Here is a 21256-nt window from a genome sequence, read left to right as displayed (position 1 = left end):
TCAAAGCTGCCATTGCAGGGAGGGCCATGAAACGGGGAGACGCTTTCTGTAGACTCCCAGGCATGCCTCTCGGGACATTTCCTGTCCCCGTTCCCAGAGCTCTGACTCACAGTTTCCCTGTCTGCCCCGCAGAGCTGGGGCCCGGCCCACCTGCTGCCCCAGGCCCCTGGGCGTTCCCGGAAGCGCCCTCCCCACCATCATTTCCCTTGCTCGGAGCTGTGGGTTGACACTCAAACCTCCCCACCACAGCCACCTTGACGGCAATGGGCCAAGAACTGGAAACGGGCGGATGCCTCCAGGCTATCGCAGGACAGGGACCCTGTCCCGCTCCCCTTGTGTCCCCAGCACTGTGCCTGGAACAGACTCAGTAAACATTTGAGTAATCAAAGTGGGAGCAGGGGTTGTAGCTTATCTCTAGGCCACGGGGACCCAGGAAAGGGCTCGATGAACACAACCCAATGAAGGCAGCCGGGGAGCAGCGGCCCGATCGCCTGCTCTTCGCCACCTACCCCCAACCTTACAAGCTGCACCAGTGGCTCCCACGCCAAAGGAGACAAAGCTGTTCTGCCCTCTCCAGGAAAGCGGTCAGCGTGGAGCAGGGCCACTGGCTTCATTCTCCATCCTGTCCAGGAATCTCACAAGAACACAGGCAAGAGAGGGCGGGACCTTCGAGGTTCCCCCTCCTAGAAAACCTGCTCAACGGCCTCACAGTGCCTGTAACAGGCTGGGAAAAGCCCGTTGTGTGGCCATAGGCCAGGAACCTAGGTCACTCTCCCATGTACACTTTTCACAAAACAACTGTGACCAGAACTGTGTCATCCAAGACAACAAAAGCTTCACAGATGCTAAAGGAAGGGTAGGGCAGGGGCCCCCCGAGGGCTCACAGGAGCTACTTCCTTTGCCACCAAAGGCCACAGACTAGATCTAACACATCTGTGCTGCTCCACTGCTCAAAAACCTTCCAGGGCCTCTGCAGACACAGGTCCTAATTCTTTCCTTCTGCACACTTGAGTCCTAGCAGTGCACACCTATGGCCCAGCCCACCTGCTGCCCCAGGGCTCTGGATGTTTATCATTTCCCTTGCTCCAAGCAGTCTTTTTGGCAGCTAAAGATGGGCCATTGTTGGGGGCCCATCATCCACAGGAGTCTTAGTGAGAGGTAAGCCTACTTCCCATTAAATATGCAGAGAATGCCGGGCCCTCTGGGGTCCCGTTGCACCCCCATACACATGCTCTCTAGCACCCTGCACCACTGGTCTCGCCACACACCCGTTAACCTGACCTCTGGCTCCTCATGGGCAGAAGCTGCGTCCTACACAAAGAGCTCTGCATCTCACTAAGTGCCTGGTGCATGGTCAGTGTTAATCCAGTGACTGGACAATTGACCGCCATCTGGCAATAACTTGGCCCCAGGTTCCTATCAAAATAAATCAGTGGCTGCCTATTGCTACAATATGTAAAATATTCTAGATCAGTTATCTGATCGCCTGTCTCTCTTCCAGATTAAAACTGTGAGCTCCCTGAGAATGACACACCTGATCTTGTTTAGCCAGCTTCTAGCATAGGCTCTTGCACACAGCAGGTGTCTATTAGACCCCATTATGATGGCCGAACCCAAGGTAGGATGTGCAGCTGGTGTTCATCAGCTTTCCAGAATTCATAAGCACCAGGGGACAGCCTCTCCCAATTCCCAGGACCAGCCCACAAGCCAGACCAGGGCAGAACAGCCTCCGAGAGCTGCTGGGTGCAAGCAGCGCACATGCACATGCACACGCACACACATGCACACACACGCACACACACACATGCCTTAGGCAAATGCTCAGTGAGGGCCCAATTAGGCTGTGGCACTGCACAAGGGCCTGGAGCTTTCAGAGAGAGAGAGAGAAGCCACTGTCACATGCAGGGATTCCAAACATCCTCAATGCTAATGCCTCTTTTCATTATACATTACCCCATTTAAGAAAAAGATAAGGCTTTTTTTTTCTATCAAGCAAACTGTTCATGAAGTAATAATAAATTTCCTTATTTTGCCTTAATTAAATAATTAAATAAATTATTTAAATAAATAAATAAATAAATTTATACTTAAATAAAATAAATAAATAAATAAAATAAATACTTAAATAAAACTCACTCTGTCAATCATGCATTTCTGATCAGCACACGGTAACCTCTGTACCACACTGACTTTACAGCATTTTGGGCCAAAGCAAAGAAACCTGACATTTCACTTAAGTCGGTGTGACCTTATAATGGGCACATTATAGGATTTCCATTAGGATTCTTAAATTAATCCTAACAGAAACAGAATTGCCAATGGAGGCCGTCAGAAACAACAACCACACAACACCCACTCTTGACAGGAGGGAGCCCTGCATTTTTCAAAGAGTGGCACCAGGCCCCAAAGACACCAAGTGCCATGTCCAAGGCCGTTTAGTACTAAGAGGCTGGGCCCAGGGGATCTGGGTAGGAATTAGAACACAAGGTGGCATTTTCTAGAAGGGTCCCTCTGCCTACTCCCCGGGGCTCAGGGCAGAGGCGAGGCCCCAGAGAGCCACGCCTGGACCAGCTTCCTCCTGGCCCTCCCTCCGGGTCCCCCCGCTTCCCCAGAGGCCGACCCTACTGGACGAAGGCCACCTGCTGCCGCTCCACGGGCACCAGGGATGGCACGATGCCAGCCGGCCTGCCGGCGTCCACGCTGTTCTTGGTCAGGGCGAGGGGCTGCTCCATGGAGAGGCTGGGGATGGACGCGTAGAGGTGGCTGCCGTGCAGGCTCATGGTGGGGGCCGCGGCGCGCTCAATGGGGCTGCGGCTCCGCTCCCGGTGGTCCTTCTGGCAGTCCCCATTGGCTGTCTTGTTCCTGTAAAAGAGACATGACACTCAGGCGGGGGGCCCGGTCTCCGCCGAATGGCAGTGACACTGCCACTGGGCCAGGCACTTCACACTCATCTGATTTTTACGTTGCAGTGGGAAAACACTATTATAGTACAATCACCCCCATTTTGTGGGGGTGCAGAGCAAATGCCTGCCAGTGAGGTGAGGAGCCAGGATGCCCCCACACCCTCTATACTGGCGGAGAAGCAACTTGGACCAGACAATCCAAGCGTTTCGATAAAATAAACTCGAGTGCTCTGAGCATGACACCTCCTAGCCTACATGCTCACAGCCGGCGTGGTCAGACAAGGGTCTGCCATTCAGGCAGGACGACAAGATCAGAACTAACTGAAGGCATCCTATGTCCCTGGTTCTGCTCTGAAGTCCCCAAAGGCTCATTCTGTCTCTCCAGCAGGACTAAGAAGAAGATGCCCTGACGACCCCCTCCCCAGAGGAGGAACAGGCCAGGGTCCTGGCTCATGAGTGGCCGCAGCTCCCCTGGGACACCGTGTGTGCGCTCAGCCTGGGAGCGCCGGCAGCCTGTGCAGAGCCAACCATTTGGAATATACTACAAAAGCCCATTTGTTTTAGGAAAGCCCATTTCATTGACTGCTCCATCTACCCGCATTCACGTGGGCTGCTGCCATGCAGTCACACCTATGGGGGGCACAGAAGTGACAAAGCAATGCCCCTACCAGCAACCTCATCCATTCTAACTGCACCTATTAGAGAATGACACAAAACAGAGTGGGTTTCAGTGTTAAACTGGTAAGGCACAGCCTATAAAACCCCATAAATGCTATTGCTGGCTCAGCCCAGGTTCTCACTTCTTCCCTATCTTATTTCCAGAGCCCTTTTGCCTCTGCCCGCGACCCCTTCCACCTACACACCATGTTCTCTGCCCCAGCACAACCTTCTTTGTTTTATAAATCATTCATGATCAAGTCTTTAATTAAAAATGTTAGATCAATAACAATACCAGTGACTTTTCTTTAAGAAGAGCAAACTATTCTCAGTGTCTTGCTGTGACATTAGATGACCCACTGTACCAGGGGCGAAGCCCAGGCTTGCACAGAGAAAGAAAAAGCCACAGCCTGCCTCCCGGATGAGCTAATACAGACTTGTGGGATTATGCAGAGAGACTGGAAGACCCGCACAGATGAATGACAGGCACACATCACTGTCAATCCACACACAGTTGTGAGAAATAATACAGTGAGGCCCCGCCTGCCCCTTATCCAGTCCCCAACCCGACGAGAACGCCTGTCACTACAACAGCACACCACACGGGAGCAGGCCACTAACCAGAAGCAAGCTTCCTGCTTTTGACTCGCCCTCATCTCAAAGCAAATCTTGTCACAAAGCAAACCCGGCCATATCAAGTTCTTAATTAAAATTCCTCAGCAGCTCAGTCCCCAAGAGAAGGTTCCAGAAACTGTGATGAGCCCCCAGGCCCTTTGCACTTTGGCCCTGACTACTTGTCCATCCTCATCTCCGGCTGCACACCCCCAAACACATTTCTCTGGGATTACAACAAGAACCTTAGGTCTCCGTGATGCCCTCTGTCCTCAAGGTCTCAGGTGGAGCCCACCACCAGCCTCTCACTACCCCCCCGGACCCTGCCCAGCCATGGTGACAGTGTGAGGTGCTGGACCCTGAACCCCAAAAGTGCCTCGTGCAAACCTTTAATCTAGAGCCAGCTGCATCCCTATAATCAACCATTTCTTTATCTATGCCCCCCACTGCCACCTTGAGCTTGTGAGAGCAGAGTCTCACCTCCTCCTGAGTCCCCTCCCTGTGCACGGGAGGCACCCAGTGACTTTGGGAATGAATGAAGAAACACAGGGACTCGATGACTGGAGAAGGAAAGCAAGGCGCCACGGAGCGGGGCTCTGCGGGCGGGCAGCAGGGGCAGGGGCGGTACTAGGCGCATCCACGAGCAGTCTCGGGGCCACGAGCAGTCAGCCTTAGGATGTGCGGTGAGAGGGGCAGCCTCCGTGCCCAGTCCCAGGTCTGGTCCTGCAGCGCCATCCTGGACAAGCCACCTCACCCACCTGAGCCCTGGCCATGGGGGTGGGGGGAGGTTAAATGGGGATCAAACGTTATTCCGATGTAAACAAGGATGCCTAGTATTTGCAGGAAAATCCTTGAGTGTTAGGAGAGTCCAAATCAGCTCTAAGCTTAGTTTTCTGATGATGGGTAATTGACTAGTGGGCATTCATAGGGCACAAGCATTCAGTTAATGGGTTTTGTTTTGTTTTTACTCTGGTTGACTATACATAATGACTTAAAAGCAATGAGTAAGTAAACTTTTCAGTACATTAAGACAATCGTGTGCTGTGAGCCAGTGATTGTGTACTTCAGATGGTTTGTATGGTGTGTGAATATATCTCAATAAAACTGTATTAAAAATATATGTATATATATGTGGTTGCAGGAGAGAATTAGCATTTATTATGCTCTTTCATTTGTGCCACCTCATTTAATCCCTGCACAAACTCTGAGGTGGGTATTACTGCCGCTTTATAGCCGTTTTAAGGCTATTAAATAAACCCATGTTGCTGGTAGGAGCCAGAGCCAGGATTTGAGGCTGAAATCTTACGATTCCAGAGCTCCTTCTCTTTAAAAGAGCTCAGGGTAGCAAGGAAAAGGCTAACCAGTTACTTCTCTGACTCCATCTGCCTAACAGCTAATCATGCCCATGGTTTTCCATTCTGCTGGGCAGAATATCTCTCAGCACTGCAAGAGTGGTTTAGAAAACCCCTTGGCTACTTAGAAGCTCTGCCCTTCCCACCGACGGTTTAGAGATCTTGCAGGGAACAGACCTGAGGGTGAGGAAAGAAGAAATGGGGAAATGGGAGGGAGCGAGTAAAAGAGAGAGGTGGGAAGAAATTGTGATCTTCCATTAATGTGCTGTGTATGTATATGTTTAAAATGTACATCCAAATTTAACATTTTGTACAGAAAACTTTATGATTTTGTATAGAAAAAATGTAAAATATCTCAATTTTTAAATATTAATTACATGTTGACAATTCTATTTTAAATGTATTTAATAATATAAGAAAATACATGCTTATCTTTATGTCTTAAAAAATGTGGCTTACAAGAAAATTAAAATTTACATGTGTGGCTAACAAAACAAAACAAAAAAAAAGAAGAAGAAAAAAGAAAAGACAATCATGGATGAGATTGTTCTGGTCCAACAGCTTAGCCAGTATGTTCCATGTATGCTACCTGCACCCTGGAGAATTTTCAAATAATTCCAATTCACCCCCAACCCCTCCAAAGGCATTTTTTTGGTTTGCTTTTTAAAATACGTTTTATTGTGAGATATAACATATATGCAGAAAAGGGATAAATTTCAAAGTACAGTTTAATAAGTAATTATAGAGCAAATTTCGAAATATGGTATGGGTTATAGTTCCACAATGTCAAGACTTCCTTCTAGCTGTTCTAAAATACTAGAGACGACCAAGAAATATCAATAGGGTGATTCAGGAGTCACAATAATCTGTTAAAATATTTCTTCTCTGATCATGGTGATGAATATACAATAATGTGATGATATTGTGAGCCATTGATTACACCATGTATGGAATGTTTGCACATTAAGAATGTATATGCTTGTATGTTGTTTTATCAATAAAAATTTAAAAATATATACATTTCTTCTCTGGTATGACTCCTCCCTCTCATCTGATTTTTCTCCCAATCTTCAGAGGCATTTGAGGAATGGCCATTCTAACTTCTTCATATTGAAAAAGAGGTGTCAACATTATGGAGTAGGGAAATGTAACCAGTTGATATCTTGGGGACTGGTGCCTCTGAGTTTCAGGGCTTATCTGGCATAGAAACAATCTGGAAGTTTTAAGTTTCTGAAAAATAAACTTAGTGAGTGAAACTTTATTACAGACCCTCAGATAAGAGCCCTGGGTATTTTTTAGCGTTTTCAGGAATAATATTGGTTGAGGCTTGGCATAGCGTGGCAGTATGCAAAATTTAGCTGAAGTTTTCATAAGAGAAATCTCCAGAATAGCCTCTCAACTCTATTTGAACTCTCTCTGCCACTAACACCTTATTTTATGACCTTTCTTTTCCCCCTTTCGGTCAGGAAGGCATTGTTGATCCCATGATGCCAGGGCCAGGCTCATCCCCGGTAGTCATGTCCCGTGTTGCCAGGGAGACTTTCACTTCTGAACATGGAGGGTAAGAAGTTTACTTGCAGAGCTAGGCTTAGAGGCCACATCTGAGCAACAAAAGATGTTCTCTGGAAGAACTCTTGGGCATAATTATAGGTGGGCTTAGCTTCCCCATTACAGAAATAAGTTTCTTAAGAGCAAGCCTCAAGATTGAGGCCATGGCCTATAATGCTCGAGACAGTATCAGGAATTTCCCAGGTGGGGAAATTAGTAGTTGCATATTTTTTCTCTAGTCCCCCAATGAATTTTCCCAATACTTTTTAGTTATCTACCCAACATACTCTGGAATGTATCAGGGTATTACATTAAGCCACACAGAATTAAAAGATTTCATTCCCAATTCAGAGCTCCATGTGTTTAGGTTGTTTAAATGAACTGATTAGACAGGTTAAATTAGAATATGTGCTACAGAAAATTTAAGTTTTGCACAAAATAAATATCTCTTCCTTTGGTCATATATAGTAGGTGGAGTTTTAAAATACAGACAATATCATCCTTTATCCTGTATTCCGATTTACTTTAGCCCCAACCAAATCAGCTTCATTCTTATCTCTAATTGAAGTCTGATGTTCTTTAACAGTTGCTGTATGGAGAAATGCTGACTTTCAGAGCTGCAGAACTCTAACTTGGAGTCTTAGGTGTCACACAGGCACCCAAAGTTCCAGGGAAATACCAGATGATACACCAAGAGCTCAGCATCTCAGAATTTAGAAGACTCAAAGCTCAGGAACAAATGTGACTGCGTAAGAGCTCACAGTCTAGTCTCTAATTTTCTTACACATATTTTCTAAATGAGACCATACAATATTTGTCCTTTTGTTTCTGGCTTATTTCACTCAACACATGTCCTCAAGGTGCATTCACACTATTTCATGCCTCACGACTACGTGTGTGCAGGCCTCATGACTACATGTGTGCATGCCTCACGACTACATGTGTGCAGGCCTCATGACTACGTGTGCGCAGGCCTCACGACTACATGTGTGCAGGCCTCATGACTACATGCGTGCATGCCTCACGACTACGTGTGTGCAGACCTCACGACTACGTGTGTGCAGGCCTCACGACTACGTGTGCGCATGCCTCATGACTACGTGTGCGCATGCCTCACGACTACGTGTGTGCAGGCCTCATGACTACATGTGTGCATGCCTCACGACTACATGTGTGCAGACCTCACGACTACGTGTGTGCAGGCCTCACGACTACGTGTGCGCATGCCTCATGACTACGTGTGCGCATGCCTCACGACTACGTGTGCGCAGGCCTCATGACTACGTGTGTGCATGCCTCACGACTACGTGTGTGCAGACCTCACGACTACGTGTGTGCAGGCCTCACGACTACGTGTGTGCAGGCCTCACGACTACGTGTGTGCAGGCCTCACGACTACGTGTGTGCAGGCCTCACGATTATGTGTGTGCAGGCCTCACGACTACATTCCTTTCTGTAGCCCCACAATCTTCCATTGCATTAATACACCACAGTTTGCCCTCCTGCATCTCAATCAATGTACATTCAGCCACCTCCATCCTTTGGATATCAACAACAACGCCACATAAACATGAAAGTGCAAATGTCTATTCAAGTTTCTGCTTTCAGTTCTTCACGTACATTCCCAGTAAAGGGACTGCCTAATTGTATGGTGAGGCTATGTTTAGCCTCCTGTGGATGCGTCCACTGCATTACCCTTTGGAGGGCTGCACCTTTCTGTCACCCTACCAACATTGAGGAGATATACCTGTCTCTCTACATTTCTCTAGCATTTGAATCTTTCTGTTCATTTATTTTGAATCTACAGATTTTGTTGAGATATATTCGCATAGTATATATTCTATCCAAAAATAAGCAATTCTCACAGTACCCTCATTTAGTTGTAAATCACCACTCTCAATTTTAGACCATGTTCATTGCTCTGAAAAGAAAAATCACCGAAAAGTGACAGACACATTCACACCAAAGAGAAAATCCAAAATACTCCATAACTCTTTTATCCACCCCCCAGTTATTTAACTATAGTGTTATTGTGGTACTAGTGAGGTATTCTTGTTAAATATAGTTGATGGCATGCAATAGATTGTTTTCCCAGATACCAACTGTTCCAGTTTGAAACTATCATGTACCCCAGAAAAGCCATGCTCTTTAATCCTCATTCAATAGAGCTGGGTGGGATCTTTTTTATTGTTTCCAGGGAGATGTGACCCACCCAACTGTGGATGGTACCTTTTGATTAGGTGATTTCCATGGAGCTGAAATTCGAGGTGATTCCCATGGACCATCCATTCAAGATGAGGTCACTTCATGGAGTCCTTTAAGAGGGAACTGTTTTGGAAAAAAACTTTAGAGCCTACATAACCAGAGACCTTTGGAGATGAAGAAGGAAAATGCCTCCGGGGAAGCTTCATAAAACAAGAAGCCAGGAGAGAAGGCTAATGGACATCCCCAAGTGCCTTCCCAGCTGACAGGGAGACTCCAGATGGCATCAGCCTTTCTTGAGTGAAGGTAACTAACCTCTTGTTGTATCTAAATCTGGATGTTTTCATGGTCTTAGAACAGTAAACTTGCAACTTAATAGATTCCCTTTTTAAAAGCCATTCTGTTTCTGGTATAATGCATTCTAGCAGCTTCAGCAAACCAAAACATTAACCTATTATTAACTTTTTGTTAAGTGTCATACCTTTAAAGTAGTTCATGCAAGAATTTACAATCCCTTTCAATCATATTCACTTTCAATACAACACTATTACTTATAATCCCACCAACATACTACCAGCACCTCTATCCATTCCCATACATTTTAAAGTTCAACCTTGTTAACAAGTCTAAACATAAAAGCTAACTGCTTCTACTTCCCTAGCATTTTAAGAGTCTGAGTTTACATTTTCTAGGGGGTTCACAATAGTGAACTCATATGGTATCTATCCTTTTGTGTCTGGCTTATTCCATGCAGTATTATGTCCTCAATGTTCATCTATGGTGTCATATGCTTAGGACCTCATTCCTTCTTATTGTTGCATAAAATGCCATCATATGTATATACACATTTTGTTTATCTGTTCACCCGTTGATGGACACTTGGATTGTTTCCATCTTTTGGCAACTATGAATAATACCACTATGAACATCAGTGTGCATATGTCTGTTCGTCTCGCTGCTTTCAGATCTCCTGGAATATGTACCAAGTATTGTAATTGCCAGGGTGTAGGGCAACTCAAAATTTAGTTTTCTAGATAACTCCAAACTCTCTTTCACAGCAGCAGTGCATTATACATCCTATCAGCAGTGGATAAGTGTCCCAATTTCTCCATATCCTCTTCAACATTTGTAGTTCCCTGTTTGTTTAATGACAGCCATTCTTATAGGTGGGAGGTGACATCTCATTGTGGTTTTGATTTGTATTTCCCTAACAGCTAATGAAGATGGACATCTTTCATGTGCTTTTTAGCCATCTGTATTTCCTCTTGGGAAAAATGTCTATTCATATCTTTTGTCCATTTTATGAATTAATTTGTTTGTTCTTTTGTGGTTGAGTTGTAGGATTTCCCATCGAAGGCATTTAACCCTGAAACTAGCTTGTCTTTCTTCAGGGGTTATGAACACAAGCCCCAGTTATCGATGTGAAGACTTTCCACCTAACACACTGTGGGCCATTCACACCTGAGATAGACTTCACGGGTCCTGAATGTATTAAGACTACATGGTTGCATGTACTTGCCTTCGGTATTGAGTTTTCATCAGCAATTGGATAAAAATAAAATTTAGTTTTGGACAAGAAGTGTGTGCCAGTTTGAATCTGTGGTAGACCCTAGAAAAGCCATGTCCTTTAATCCTCATTCAATAGTGCCTGCTAGGAGCTTTTTGATTGTTCCCATGGAGATGTGACCCACCTAACTGTGGGTGGTAACTTCTGATTAGATGGCATCCATGGAGTTGTGACTGGTCCACCCGTTCCAGATGGGACTTGTTTAGTTTGCTAGAATCCTATAAAAGAGGGAACCATTTTTGAAAGTACCACGAAGCAGAGAACCCATACTGCCAGGGACCTCTGGAGATGAAAAAGGAATTCATCCCTGGGGTGGAGACAGGGGGCTTCATGAAATAAAAAGCCTGGAGTGAAAGCTAGCAGATGCTGCCATGTTCGCCATGTGCCTTTCCAGTTGAGAGAGAAACCCTGAACTTTATCGGCCTTCTTGAACTAAGGTACCTTTCCCTGGATGCCTTTGATTGGACATTTCCAAATCCTTGCTTTAATTTGGACATTTTTCACAGCCTTAGAACTATAAACTAGCAACTTATTAAATTCCACCTTTGAAAAGCCATCCATTTTTGGTATATTGCATTCTGGCAGCTAACAAACTAGAACGATGTGCACAATGCTTCCACACCACAACCTCTTTCCCAATGAAACAGAAGGTTTCTAGAGACCACTTAATGAATCCTGCAAAATCAGGGAATGGATTCATGAGCTAAACAGCCAGAATTGGCCTCTGTCAAATTAGACCTCAGTTTATTCAACCAGTGTTAACCAAGCCTAGTTTTTGAAGGTTTACAGAAGACAAGGCACAACCCCTGCTGGTGGGTAAAAGGCTCACAAGCCTCTGCCTCAGTCAGAGGTGAGGTGGGGTGAGCAAAGGGCCAGACAGAGTCAAGGGCGGAAGCACTGCCTCCTGCTGGCAAGAGCGGGGCAGCCTATGGCCACGCCCAAGCCAACGCTGCCTCTGGCGTCTCTGCTGCTGCCATCCCGCTCACCCTCATCTCACACCCAAGCATAAGTCCCTCATATTAACACAGCTGAGCTCAGGAGAGCCAACCCCAAGAGAGAGGGACTCATTCAACCACTGCCAGAGGGATATTCACTGACAGTAGGCAAATCATGTGCAGTCACCTTGCTAATAGCAAGGGGCTATGGGGAACCGTAACCACCAAGGGTTCCCAAAGACACGCCATGCATCTCACACCCGCCCAGGGGACAGGACTTTTGGGTAAGCCAGCCAGAAAAGCAGTCAACTGAAAACACCACACAGCAGCATTATGGGATCAAAGACACCGAAAAGCACAGAAAGTCTCGAACTCACTGGTTAATTTTAGTAAAATTATACATTACTTACATTGCCAACTCATTATCATGGTTCCCGGAGCTTCAAGGCAGACATTGTTTTCCATGTGAATCATACCGAGGCTGGCTCTTTAGAGGCATCATGTGCTCTGCGGGCGCCTGGCCCGAACCGCACGCTTTGCCCCGCAGACACGGGCCGGCTCCGCTCTAGTTAAAGACGGGGTTTGCTGGCTGGAAACACAGCTCCGGGCCTGCTCCGTGCGGCCTTGGGGGCTGCCGGGAGCTCCCTGCCAACCCCAAAAAGTGGGCCTGGGCCTGGCCCTGTCCCGAGACTCAGACTCATCCTTGAGAGGCAATTCCACCCTCAACTGCGGGAGGAGAGGAAAACAGTAAAACGGAGAGGCCCCGTTACACCTTCCTCCAGGACAATGCGTACTGAGGAATGGGTGCCGGGTTTGCTACTATTCCCACTCTAAGCTGAGAAACCAGAAATGTCTACAGAGTTTGGAAAAACATAACCTAGAGTCCATGCAGTGAAAACGTCAAAGAATCCATCACATGAGAAAGAAGAAACAAACAAACCAACCAATGCATCCATTTATGATGCTGATTAAAATGAAACTCCCCCACCCTTAAATAAACAGGAGCTCAGAGGTGCAAGCAAGCCCTTGGAAATATATTACTTGACATACTTTATTTTCACTTTATTGTGGTAACATATATACATATGTTACATGCATACAACATAGATGCAACATAACATTTCCCATTTTAACCACTTTCAAATTCAGCAGCATTAATTACACTTCCAATATTCTACTAACAGCACCACCACCCAGTGCCAAAACTTTTCCATGCTCCCCGAGAGAAAGGCTGCAGCCATCAGGCAGTAAGTCCCCGTTTTCTCCCCACCCCCTGCTAACCTCTGAGAGATTCTGTCTCTACTTGCTTATGCTAGAGGTTTCATTTCCCTGAGATCACACAGCATCTGCCCTTTTGTGCCTGGCTTATTTCACTCAACAGGATGCCTTCAAGGTTTATCCATCCATGTTCCTTGACATCCTTGATTCTTGACTGAACTTCAATAACTTCTAATGGCTTTTAACTAAACAGATCTGAATTCTTAGCACAGAGAAGTTCTAAGAGCAGGTGTTTTAGTTCACGCTTTTGAAGCATTATTAAAGGCTCGCCTGGGGTATCTTGCCTTGGCTGTAGTGTGTGGACTCGGGCACTGGAAGGCCACTGGCCCAGGTAAAGGAGGCCAGGCCAGTCCCGCTCTGTGCCCACCCACAGTCCTCAGACCACCCCTGACGTGGCGGAGGGACCCTTCCTAAAGCCAGGCCACCCTGGCAGAGCTGAGCTGAAGGTTCATGCGGCACTACCGTGCATTATGGTTGAGGTCTCAACACATGTTCCAGGAAGAGCAGAACCTAGAGCAGTGGCAATAGCCGCTGAGAACAGGAGGCCAGGGAGGGTCAGGGCCCAGGGACGAGCCCGCTCCCCAGCTCAGCTCATAAACCTGAGCCGTCGGTAAGTAACCATTGTGACAAAGCTGTTTAAAGTGAAAGATGCTTTAGTGCCTTTATTATGAGTGTGAGAACAAGTTTCCAGGGGCAGATACTTGTGTAACTAATGAAACAAGAGTGAGAAAGAGAACTGTTTCTGAAAAAGCAGAATTGGGGGAGAATCTAAACAATGGGCATCATTAGGAATGATTTTTCCTTCCGCCTTTGAATCACCTTCCCTTCTGTTTTCCTCCACCCGACTTCCCACGTCCCCTGGCGTGTCCAAACCTTGCACACACGGAGGAATGTATTTGTCACCCACTTCTTTCTTCTTTTGAACGGGATAATTCACAGCTTCCCAACCAAGCAGGAAGGTGCCTGGGTGTGTCTCAAAGACATCCTGGTCAACTGTCGTCACTCGTCTTTACCAATTTAAGACGGGAAACGAGGGTGGCGGCGGGGCGGGTGCTGGCCAGCGGATGTGGGTGGGGCGGACAGGGCTGCACAGGGAAAGGCGGGTACAGGAGCCGTCGGCATGCGGGGGCGGCAGGGGCCAAGGCAGAAGCGACCCCCCTGCTGCAAGATGGCAAGTGTGTGTCGCAGGCGGAAAAGCAGTGGGAAATAGCGGCATTCGGACAGTCCAAAGACAGAACGACCCTGAAACCTCTGCTGCAATGAGCGAACGTGTCCTGATCAGTCATGGGAGAGGGTGGAGCCTGTCTTTGCCCTTAAACATATAGAAAGACTGTTGTATGGGACGGCAGAAGCGGCTACCATTGCTTAATAATGAAGAAAAAAGCCCCTTTCCTACCAGTACCCATGGTTTCCTGGGAACCACGGCTGTTGTGAATGACACAGCTGCTCACTAACTAAACTTCTGCCTTCACACACATGACATTTTCCTCCCTTAACTCCCCACAGAGGCAGGGTCCCCTATTGCTAGACCAGATCTCAAAAGTCAACTTTTTGTGACCCACACATTCCGCTGATTCTCGTTATCTATTGTCTGCGGTAGTCACGCTCTGTGAAGATGCCAGGAACACTGTACCTGTGGATACCAAACTACCGCTCCGGGTCCTGCAAGCCTCACGACATTTCCATTCAACGATCAATACCTAACTTTGTTTCATGTGTATTTCTGTTTAAAGGCACCTTCTTCAATATGAGTCATGAACACTGAATGCATGCTTGAACGAAGCATAACACACGTCTTTTCTGCATATGGCACACGCAGAAAGCACAGCCCGCTTGCACTTAGGAACACCAGACAGCACTTCAGCACTGCACACGAAGGCCTACAAACAGTGGCATCAGCGACATAAAGCATATAAAAAAATGCAAAAAACCCTGGTGACAGAGTGTCCCCTCATTTGACCTCAGCTGGGAACCATGCGTGTTAGGCACGCAAAGGTTTTTCCTCTCTTCACGTCCATCAATGACCACGAAAGCACCATGTGTATTAATTTTGGGATTATAAATACATTCTAGCAAATAGGCAAATTCATACATTTGGAATCTGCAAATAATGAGGACAGTCTCTACCTCTGTTTCACATGTCGTTTTATCTGTCCAAGACATGTTTCATCCACCTGAAGTCACAGTACAAGAAACTGCAATTTTGCCCCAGAATGTACAGTCCAAGAGTATAGCACATTAAAAGGTGGGGACAACCTCTAACTAAATTATTCATGTGACTATTGGTATAATTATCATACTCTATGGCTTATTGAATGATACATGCCAGATCAGATGCGAGACCTTATCGTCTTATTAAATTCACCACACTGTACAACAGGTACCATTACCCCCATCTAAGGGTCAGAGGTTAAGTAACTTGTCTACGGTTACAAAAGTAGTATAGCACAAGGATTCAGGTTTATATTTGGTTGGTCCCAAAGCCTGATCCACCCCCACACACACACACACACTTTTAAATGTGATATTTCTTTATTTGGGGTCATGTGGGAAATTTTAAGGGAAATTGCAAGGTAATTCAAAAAGGACCAAACACTTGGAGAAAAGACTTTTAAACCTGAGGTCAGGAAAAACACAGCCTACTTTCATACTCCAAGGCTCTGGGATGAGAGCAGGGGTGTCTCACACACGTTTTCTCAGCCTGAGAGAACTGAGGGGCTGCCTGGTTGGCTTCTCATTTGTTGGTTGTTGTTGTTCCCCCCCCCCCCCGCCCCACCGCCCCGAAGGCTGAGCTTTTTTTTTTTTTTTTAATTTTCTTTGGTAAAACTCACATATTATAAAATCCCCCGTGTTACCCATTTTAAAACGTACAATTCGGTCGCATTTATTACATTCACAGAGTTGTGCCACCAGCCTACACCCAGTTCCGGAACATTTCCACCACTATATCCCATTTTATTTATGAAAAAAGAAGAAAGAGAGACATGAAAAAACACAAAGACCTATGTTCTCATCACCTAGAACTAAATAAAACGCACGCTCCCACTGGCTTCAGGCCTTTTCTTGCCTCTTCAAAGAAATACTAGCAGTGATAAAAGAAGGAACACATGACGCATTTCGGGCCACCCCCCCAACCCCCGGCCCACCCACTGGCTTGTGCAGTTGGTAATTCCTCCTACGCAGGCTTTTGTCCTCTGACCATGGGACTCTATCTGTAAATAATACACAGCACTTCTAACCCTGACACAACGGCATGCCACTGGATGTACAGTTTTTCAACCATGCTTTTCCAACTCACACTGCTGGGGCTCTACCATGTTTCCTAGATAGAGATGGCTCTTATTCATGTCATTTACCCACTGAATACGAATACACCGCTGTGTACATACCCACAGCTCACAGGCACTGGGTGAGCTCCACTTTTGCCCTGTGATGCCAACGCCCTGGCGTTTAGGTGCCTGCATGAAAGCTTGTGCCTTGGCAGCAAGGCTTTCTAAGTTTCTCTCAGGGCAGTTTCACAAGGAGAGCTGCTGGGCTGCAGGGCGCACCATGGTCACCTCCGACAGCTGCCGACGAGCCGCCCTGCAGCTGCTGAGCCACTCTGCACTCCCTCCCTCCAGCGGGGGCAATTCCTGGGCATCTCTGACCTCCATGGCCCCAAGCCCTAGCAGGCTGCCTGCTTCCCGCCCTTCTCGTGGGTGTGGAAGGGTGCCCCAACTGCCATTTGAGTTTGCGTTTCTGTAGTTACCAACAAAGTTAAGCATCTTTTCATATCTTGCTTGGTCATTGTACTTTCTTCTATGTGTTGCCTATTAATTCCCATGGCCATTTTTCCTCTATTCATGTATACTTCTTTAGAGTCTCCAAACCCATGCTTTTTCTGCATCATCTATTATTAATACACAACCCCCTGCCAATCTTCTTTTTTTTTTTTTTTGCCTTCAGACATTTGCCACTAGACTCGGACAGCTTTGCCTTGCATGCATGCATTATAGGGCATATTGACCAATTCACTGAGACCTGATTCCACACATCAAGACCAGCGTGGGTGGAGGAGAGGGGTAGGTCAACCCGGACCAACTAGAGACTAGAGAGCAAGCTAGCTGTCCCCTGACCTCCCCTCCGAGCGACAATTTAAGAAGCCAGAAAAAGACATCACCGTCTGCCCTAAATGCAAGATGGAAGAAGCTTATCCACCAAGTCACTGTCCAAAGCCTTTTTGCTCAGTAACATTCTAGAAGAATGAAAGAATGAACGAACCACAGTTCTTTCCATGTTCCCATAATGACCCGCCCAGCAAACATCCCTGAGGACATGGGCCCCTTGTAAGTGCCGCCCACCCACTCTCATCCCACCGAAGCAGGCACCATCATTCCACGTCCAGCGAAGCCCACAAGCTAGAGGGGTGAACTGACTGCTCCGGGGTCACAGCTGCTAAGTGCCAGAGTGTGGATTCAAACTCAAGGCCAGTCCTTTCTACCAGGCCACCACTGCCTGCGAGAGTTCCGAAAATAGCACACTTCTTTGGTGCTGGAAAGGAAGATTAACCCATCCTGCACAGAAGGACTTAAGAGGAAACATGTATTTGAGCAACATTTCGGCTATTTCCTCATTGACTTGGGCTTTGTCTCTATAATTGACTCAAGGGCACCCCATCAAAGTTTCCTCAAGAGCCAGACTTATTAAATTAGCAAAACTGGTGAGTATCCCTATATATTTTACAGCCTTCAGGAGTCCCCAGGCCCTGCACCACTTCAAATGCTCCAGAGTTCAGCAGGAACCAGCATTTGTGGGACGTGCTCTCGCCTGTCTTTCGCCATGAAAATGGAGGGATCTTCGAGGGGAAAGTGAGCATAACTTCTCCCCAGACCGACAGGGACACAGGGGACACCTGACTGATTTTATTTGGGACCACAGGGTTTCACTTATCCAGCAGCAGCCACTTAAGAAAAGCTTCTAGGTGACTGAAATGTAAGCCTTTAGGAGATAAGACATTTTGAAACTATTTTGGTTAGAAATGTGTCTGAAACATCCTACAATCCACTTCTTTCCCTTCTTGATGACTCAGGATCATTATTCCAAGCATTAGTTTGAGATATGATGCAAGCAGGCTTCCAGGATAGGCCTGTTTGCTCGGTACTATATATTCTCCAGTTGCTCGGTGTTCTAGTTTGCTAGCTGCTGGAATGCAATATACCAGAAACGGAATGGCTTTTAACAAGGGGAATTTAATGAGTTGCTAGTTTACAGTTCTAAGGCCTAGAAAATGTCCCAATTAAAACAAGTCTATAGAAATGTCCAATCAAAGGCATCCGGGGAAAGATACCTTGGTTCAAGAAGGCCGATGAAGTTCAGGGTTTCTCTCTCATCTGGAAAGGCACATGGCGAACGCAGTCAGGGCTCCTCTCTCGGCTGGACAGGCACATGGCGAATACGGTATCATCTGCTAGCTTTGTCTCCTGGCTTCCTGTTTCATGAAGCTCCCCGGGAGGCGTTTTCCTTCTTCATCTCCAAAGGTCGCTGGCTGGTGGACTCTCTGCTTCGTGGTGCTGCAGCATTCTCTGCTCTCTCTGAGTCTCTCATTCTCCAAAATGTTTCCTCTTTTATAGGACTTCAGAAACTAATCAAGACCCACTCAGATGGGTGGAGACATGTCATCCCCTAATCCAGTTTAACAACCGTTCTTAACTAAATCTCATCAACCAGGGAGATGATCCCATCACAGTCCCAAATACACAGCATTGAATAGAGACTATTCTACCTTTAAGAAATGGGATTTATATTAAAACATGGCTTTTCTTAGGGGGCATATATCCTTTCAAACCAGCACATTCCACCCTCTGGCCCCTAAAAAAGACATGTTTTTCCCATATACAAATATATTAACTTCATAACAATATCAGAAACCTTAAACCTTTCAGTAGCAATACAATGAAGTACAAAATTAGAGACAGTATAAAACCTCATCAAGTCAGTTACAGGCATGGTCTGTCCTAAGGCAAAATTCTCTCCATTTGCTCTGGACCTTTGAAAACTCACAACAAGTTATTTGCTGCCAACATACAAAGGAGGAACATTCACAGGATACATAGACACATTTCCATAGGGAGGAAGGAACACAGGGGTCACTGGACCCATACAGTTTCGAAAACCCGCAGGGCAAAGTCCATTAGATTTCAAAGTCTGAGAGTCATTTATCCTCAGGGCTTTAGAAAGTGGCAGTCCCACCCTTTCCAAATGCCTACGCCTGCCTCTCTCTGAAGGCAACCTTGGGGGATATTGGGGAGACCACCTTTCTCTCGGCTCCACCCTCTCCAAGCATTGGGGCCACACCCGGGCTCTCTGCCATCTCCGGGGCACACGCTCAGCCCCTCCATGTGGTGGCAGCCAGGCTCTCCCCCAACCCCAAGAAACATGCTTCACCCTCTCCAAGGCCTGAGGCGGCATGACTCTTCCACTGCAATGAGGTGGAAGGTCCATCCTCTGCCTTTGGGGCAAACTCACCCTCTCCACGGGCTTGGGTGGGTCCACTCTCCTGGCCCGAGGCTTCCTGACTTCAGACCTCAGCCTCCACGGTTTTGCCTCTGAAGTTATTTTTCCTCCAATGTGTCCCTTCTCTGAACCCCTCAGTCCAGACTGGCAGCGGCTCTGTTTATACAGGTCCCACAGCACTCTCGTTGGCTTTCTATGCAGTAGCCTTGGATCATGCCCATCAGACATAAGGAGTTTCCACAAATCTTTCCTGGATAACTCCATGTCTGATCCTGACTTTCTCTGAAATGGCTGACTGGTTCCACATCTGGTCAAATCCTCACATGGAGCACTATTCTCTGGGGTCTCCATTTCTGGAGGCCCAGCATTTTCCAGGACCTCAATTTCTAGTTTCTTTTTACTCAAGAGTTCAGTTCTCAGCTTATCTCTTTCCTTTCGCATTTCACTATAAGCTGCAAGGAGAAACCAGACTGCACTTTCGACATTTAATTTGGAGATCTCTTCTGCTAAATATCCAAGTTCATGGCTTTTAAAATCTGCCTTCCAGCCAATACCATTAGTCAACTTTGCCAGATTATCTGCCATTTTAAAACAAGGATCACCTTCCTTCCAGTTTTCAATAACACGTGCCTCATTTCTTTCTAAAACCTCATCAGAGGTATCTTTAGAGTCCACATTTCTATCAACAGTCTCTCCAAAGCATTCTAGGCCTTCTCTATGAAGCTTCTCACAACTCTTCCAGAATCTTTCCCATATCCATTTAAAAAGCCGTTCCAACATGTTTGGTATTTGCAAACTGCAGCAGCAGCACCCCACTCTCCGGTACCAAAATCTGTTCTAGTTTGCTAGCTGCTGGAATGCAATATACCAGAAACGGAATGGCTTTTAACAAGGGGAATTTAATGAGTTGCTAGTTTACAGTTCTAAGGCCTAGAAAATGTCCCAATTAAAACAAGTCTATAGAAATGTCCAATCAAAGGCATCCGGGGAAAGATACCTTGGTTCAAGAAGGCCGATGAAGTTCAGGGTTTCTCTCTCATCTGGAAAGGCACATGGCGAACGCAGTCAGGGCTCCTCTCTCGGCTGGACAGGCACATGGCGAATACGGTATCATCTGCTAGCTTTGTCTCCTGGCTTCCTGTTTCATGAAGCTCCCCGGGAGGCGTTTTCCTTCTTCATCTCCAAAGGTCGCTGGCTGGTGGACTCTCTGCTTCGTGGTGCTGCAGCATTCTCTGCTCTCTCTGAGTCTCTCATTCTCCAAAATGTTTCCTCTTTTATAGGACTTCAGAAACTAATCAAGACCCACTCAGATGGGTGGAGACATGTCATCCCCTAATCCAGTTTAACAACCGTTCTTAACTAAATCTCATCAACCAGGGAGATGATCCCATCACAGTCCCAAATACACAGCATTGAATAGAGACTATTCTACCTTTAAGAAATGGGATTTATATTAAAACATGGCTTTTCTTAGGGGGCATATATCCTTTCAAACCAGCACACTCGGCTTCTTGTGTTCTCAGTTCAGCAACTTACTGTATTTTGGTTTCCTGCCTTGTTTGCCAATGGGTCATTCCTTGGACTCAGTGTGTCTGTCACCACCAGGAGCTCCTGCTTTTGTCTTCTCCCCATGGTGGGCCAAAAAGCCAGGCAACTAAGTTTGCTAGAATAATATGTAAAGTAAGAGTAAACAGGTTCTGAGTGAGCACA

The 21256-nt window shown here is 46.5% G+C and overlaps 1 protein-coding gene across 10 annotated transcripts in view; it reads right to left on the bottom strand.

Annotated features, from left to right (window-relative positions):
- Nucleotides 1-21256, bottom strand: part of VGLL4 (vestigial like family member 4) — a 211920-nt gene that overhangs the window by 7061 nt on the left and 183603 nt on the right. For all 10 annotated transcript variants that reach the window (XM_077116548.1, XM_077116551.1, XM_077116550.1 and 7 more), the window contains one exon: nt 2640-2862. In XM_077116548.1, coding sequence (XP_076972663.1) covers nt 2640-2862 — 223 coding nt within the window. The remainder of the gene's footprint in view (nt 1-2639; nt 2863-21256) is intronic.

This window comes from Tamandua tetradactyla, chromosome 9, assembly GCF_023851605.1.
Source record: "Tamandua tetradactyla isolate mTamTet1 chromosome 9, mTamTet1.pri, whole genome shotgun sequence".
NCBI classification, from domain to species: Eukaryota; Metazoa; Chordata; class Mammalia; order Pilosa; family Myrmecophagidae; genus Tamandua; species Tamandua tetradactyla.
Note: the sequence above shows the minus strand (reverse complement) of the source record. Positions and strands in the feature narration are given on the sequence as shown.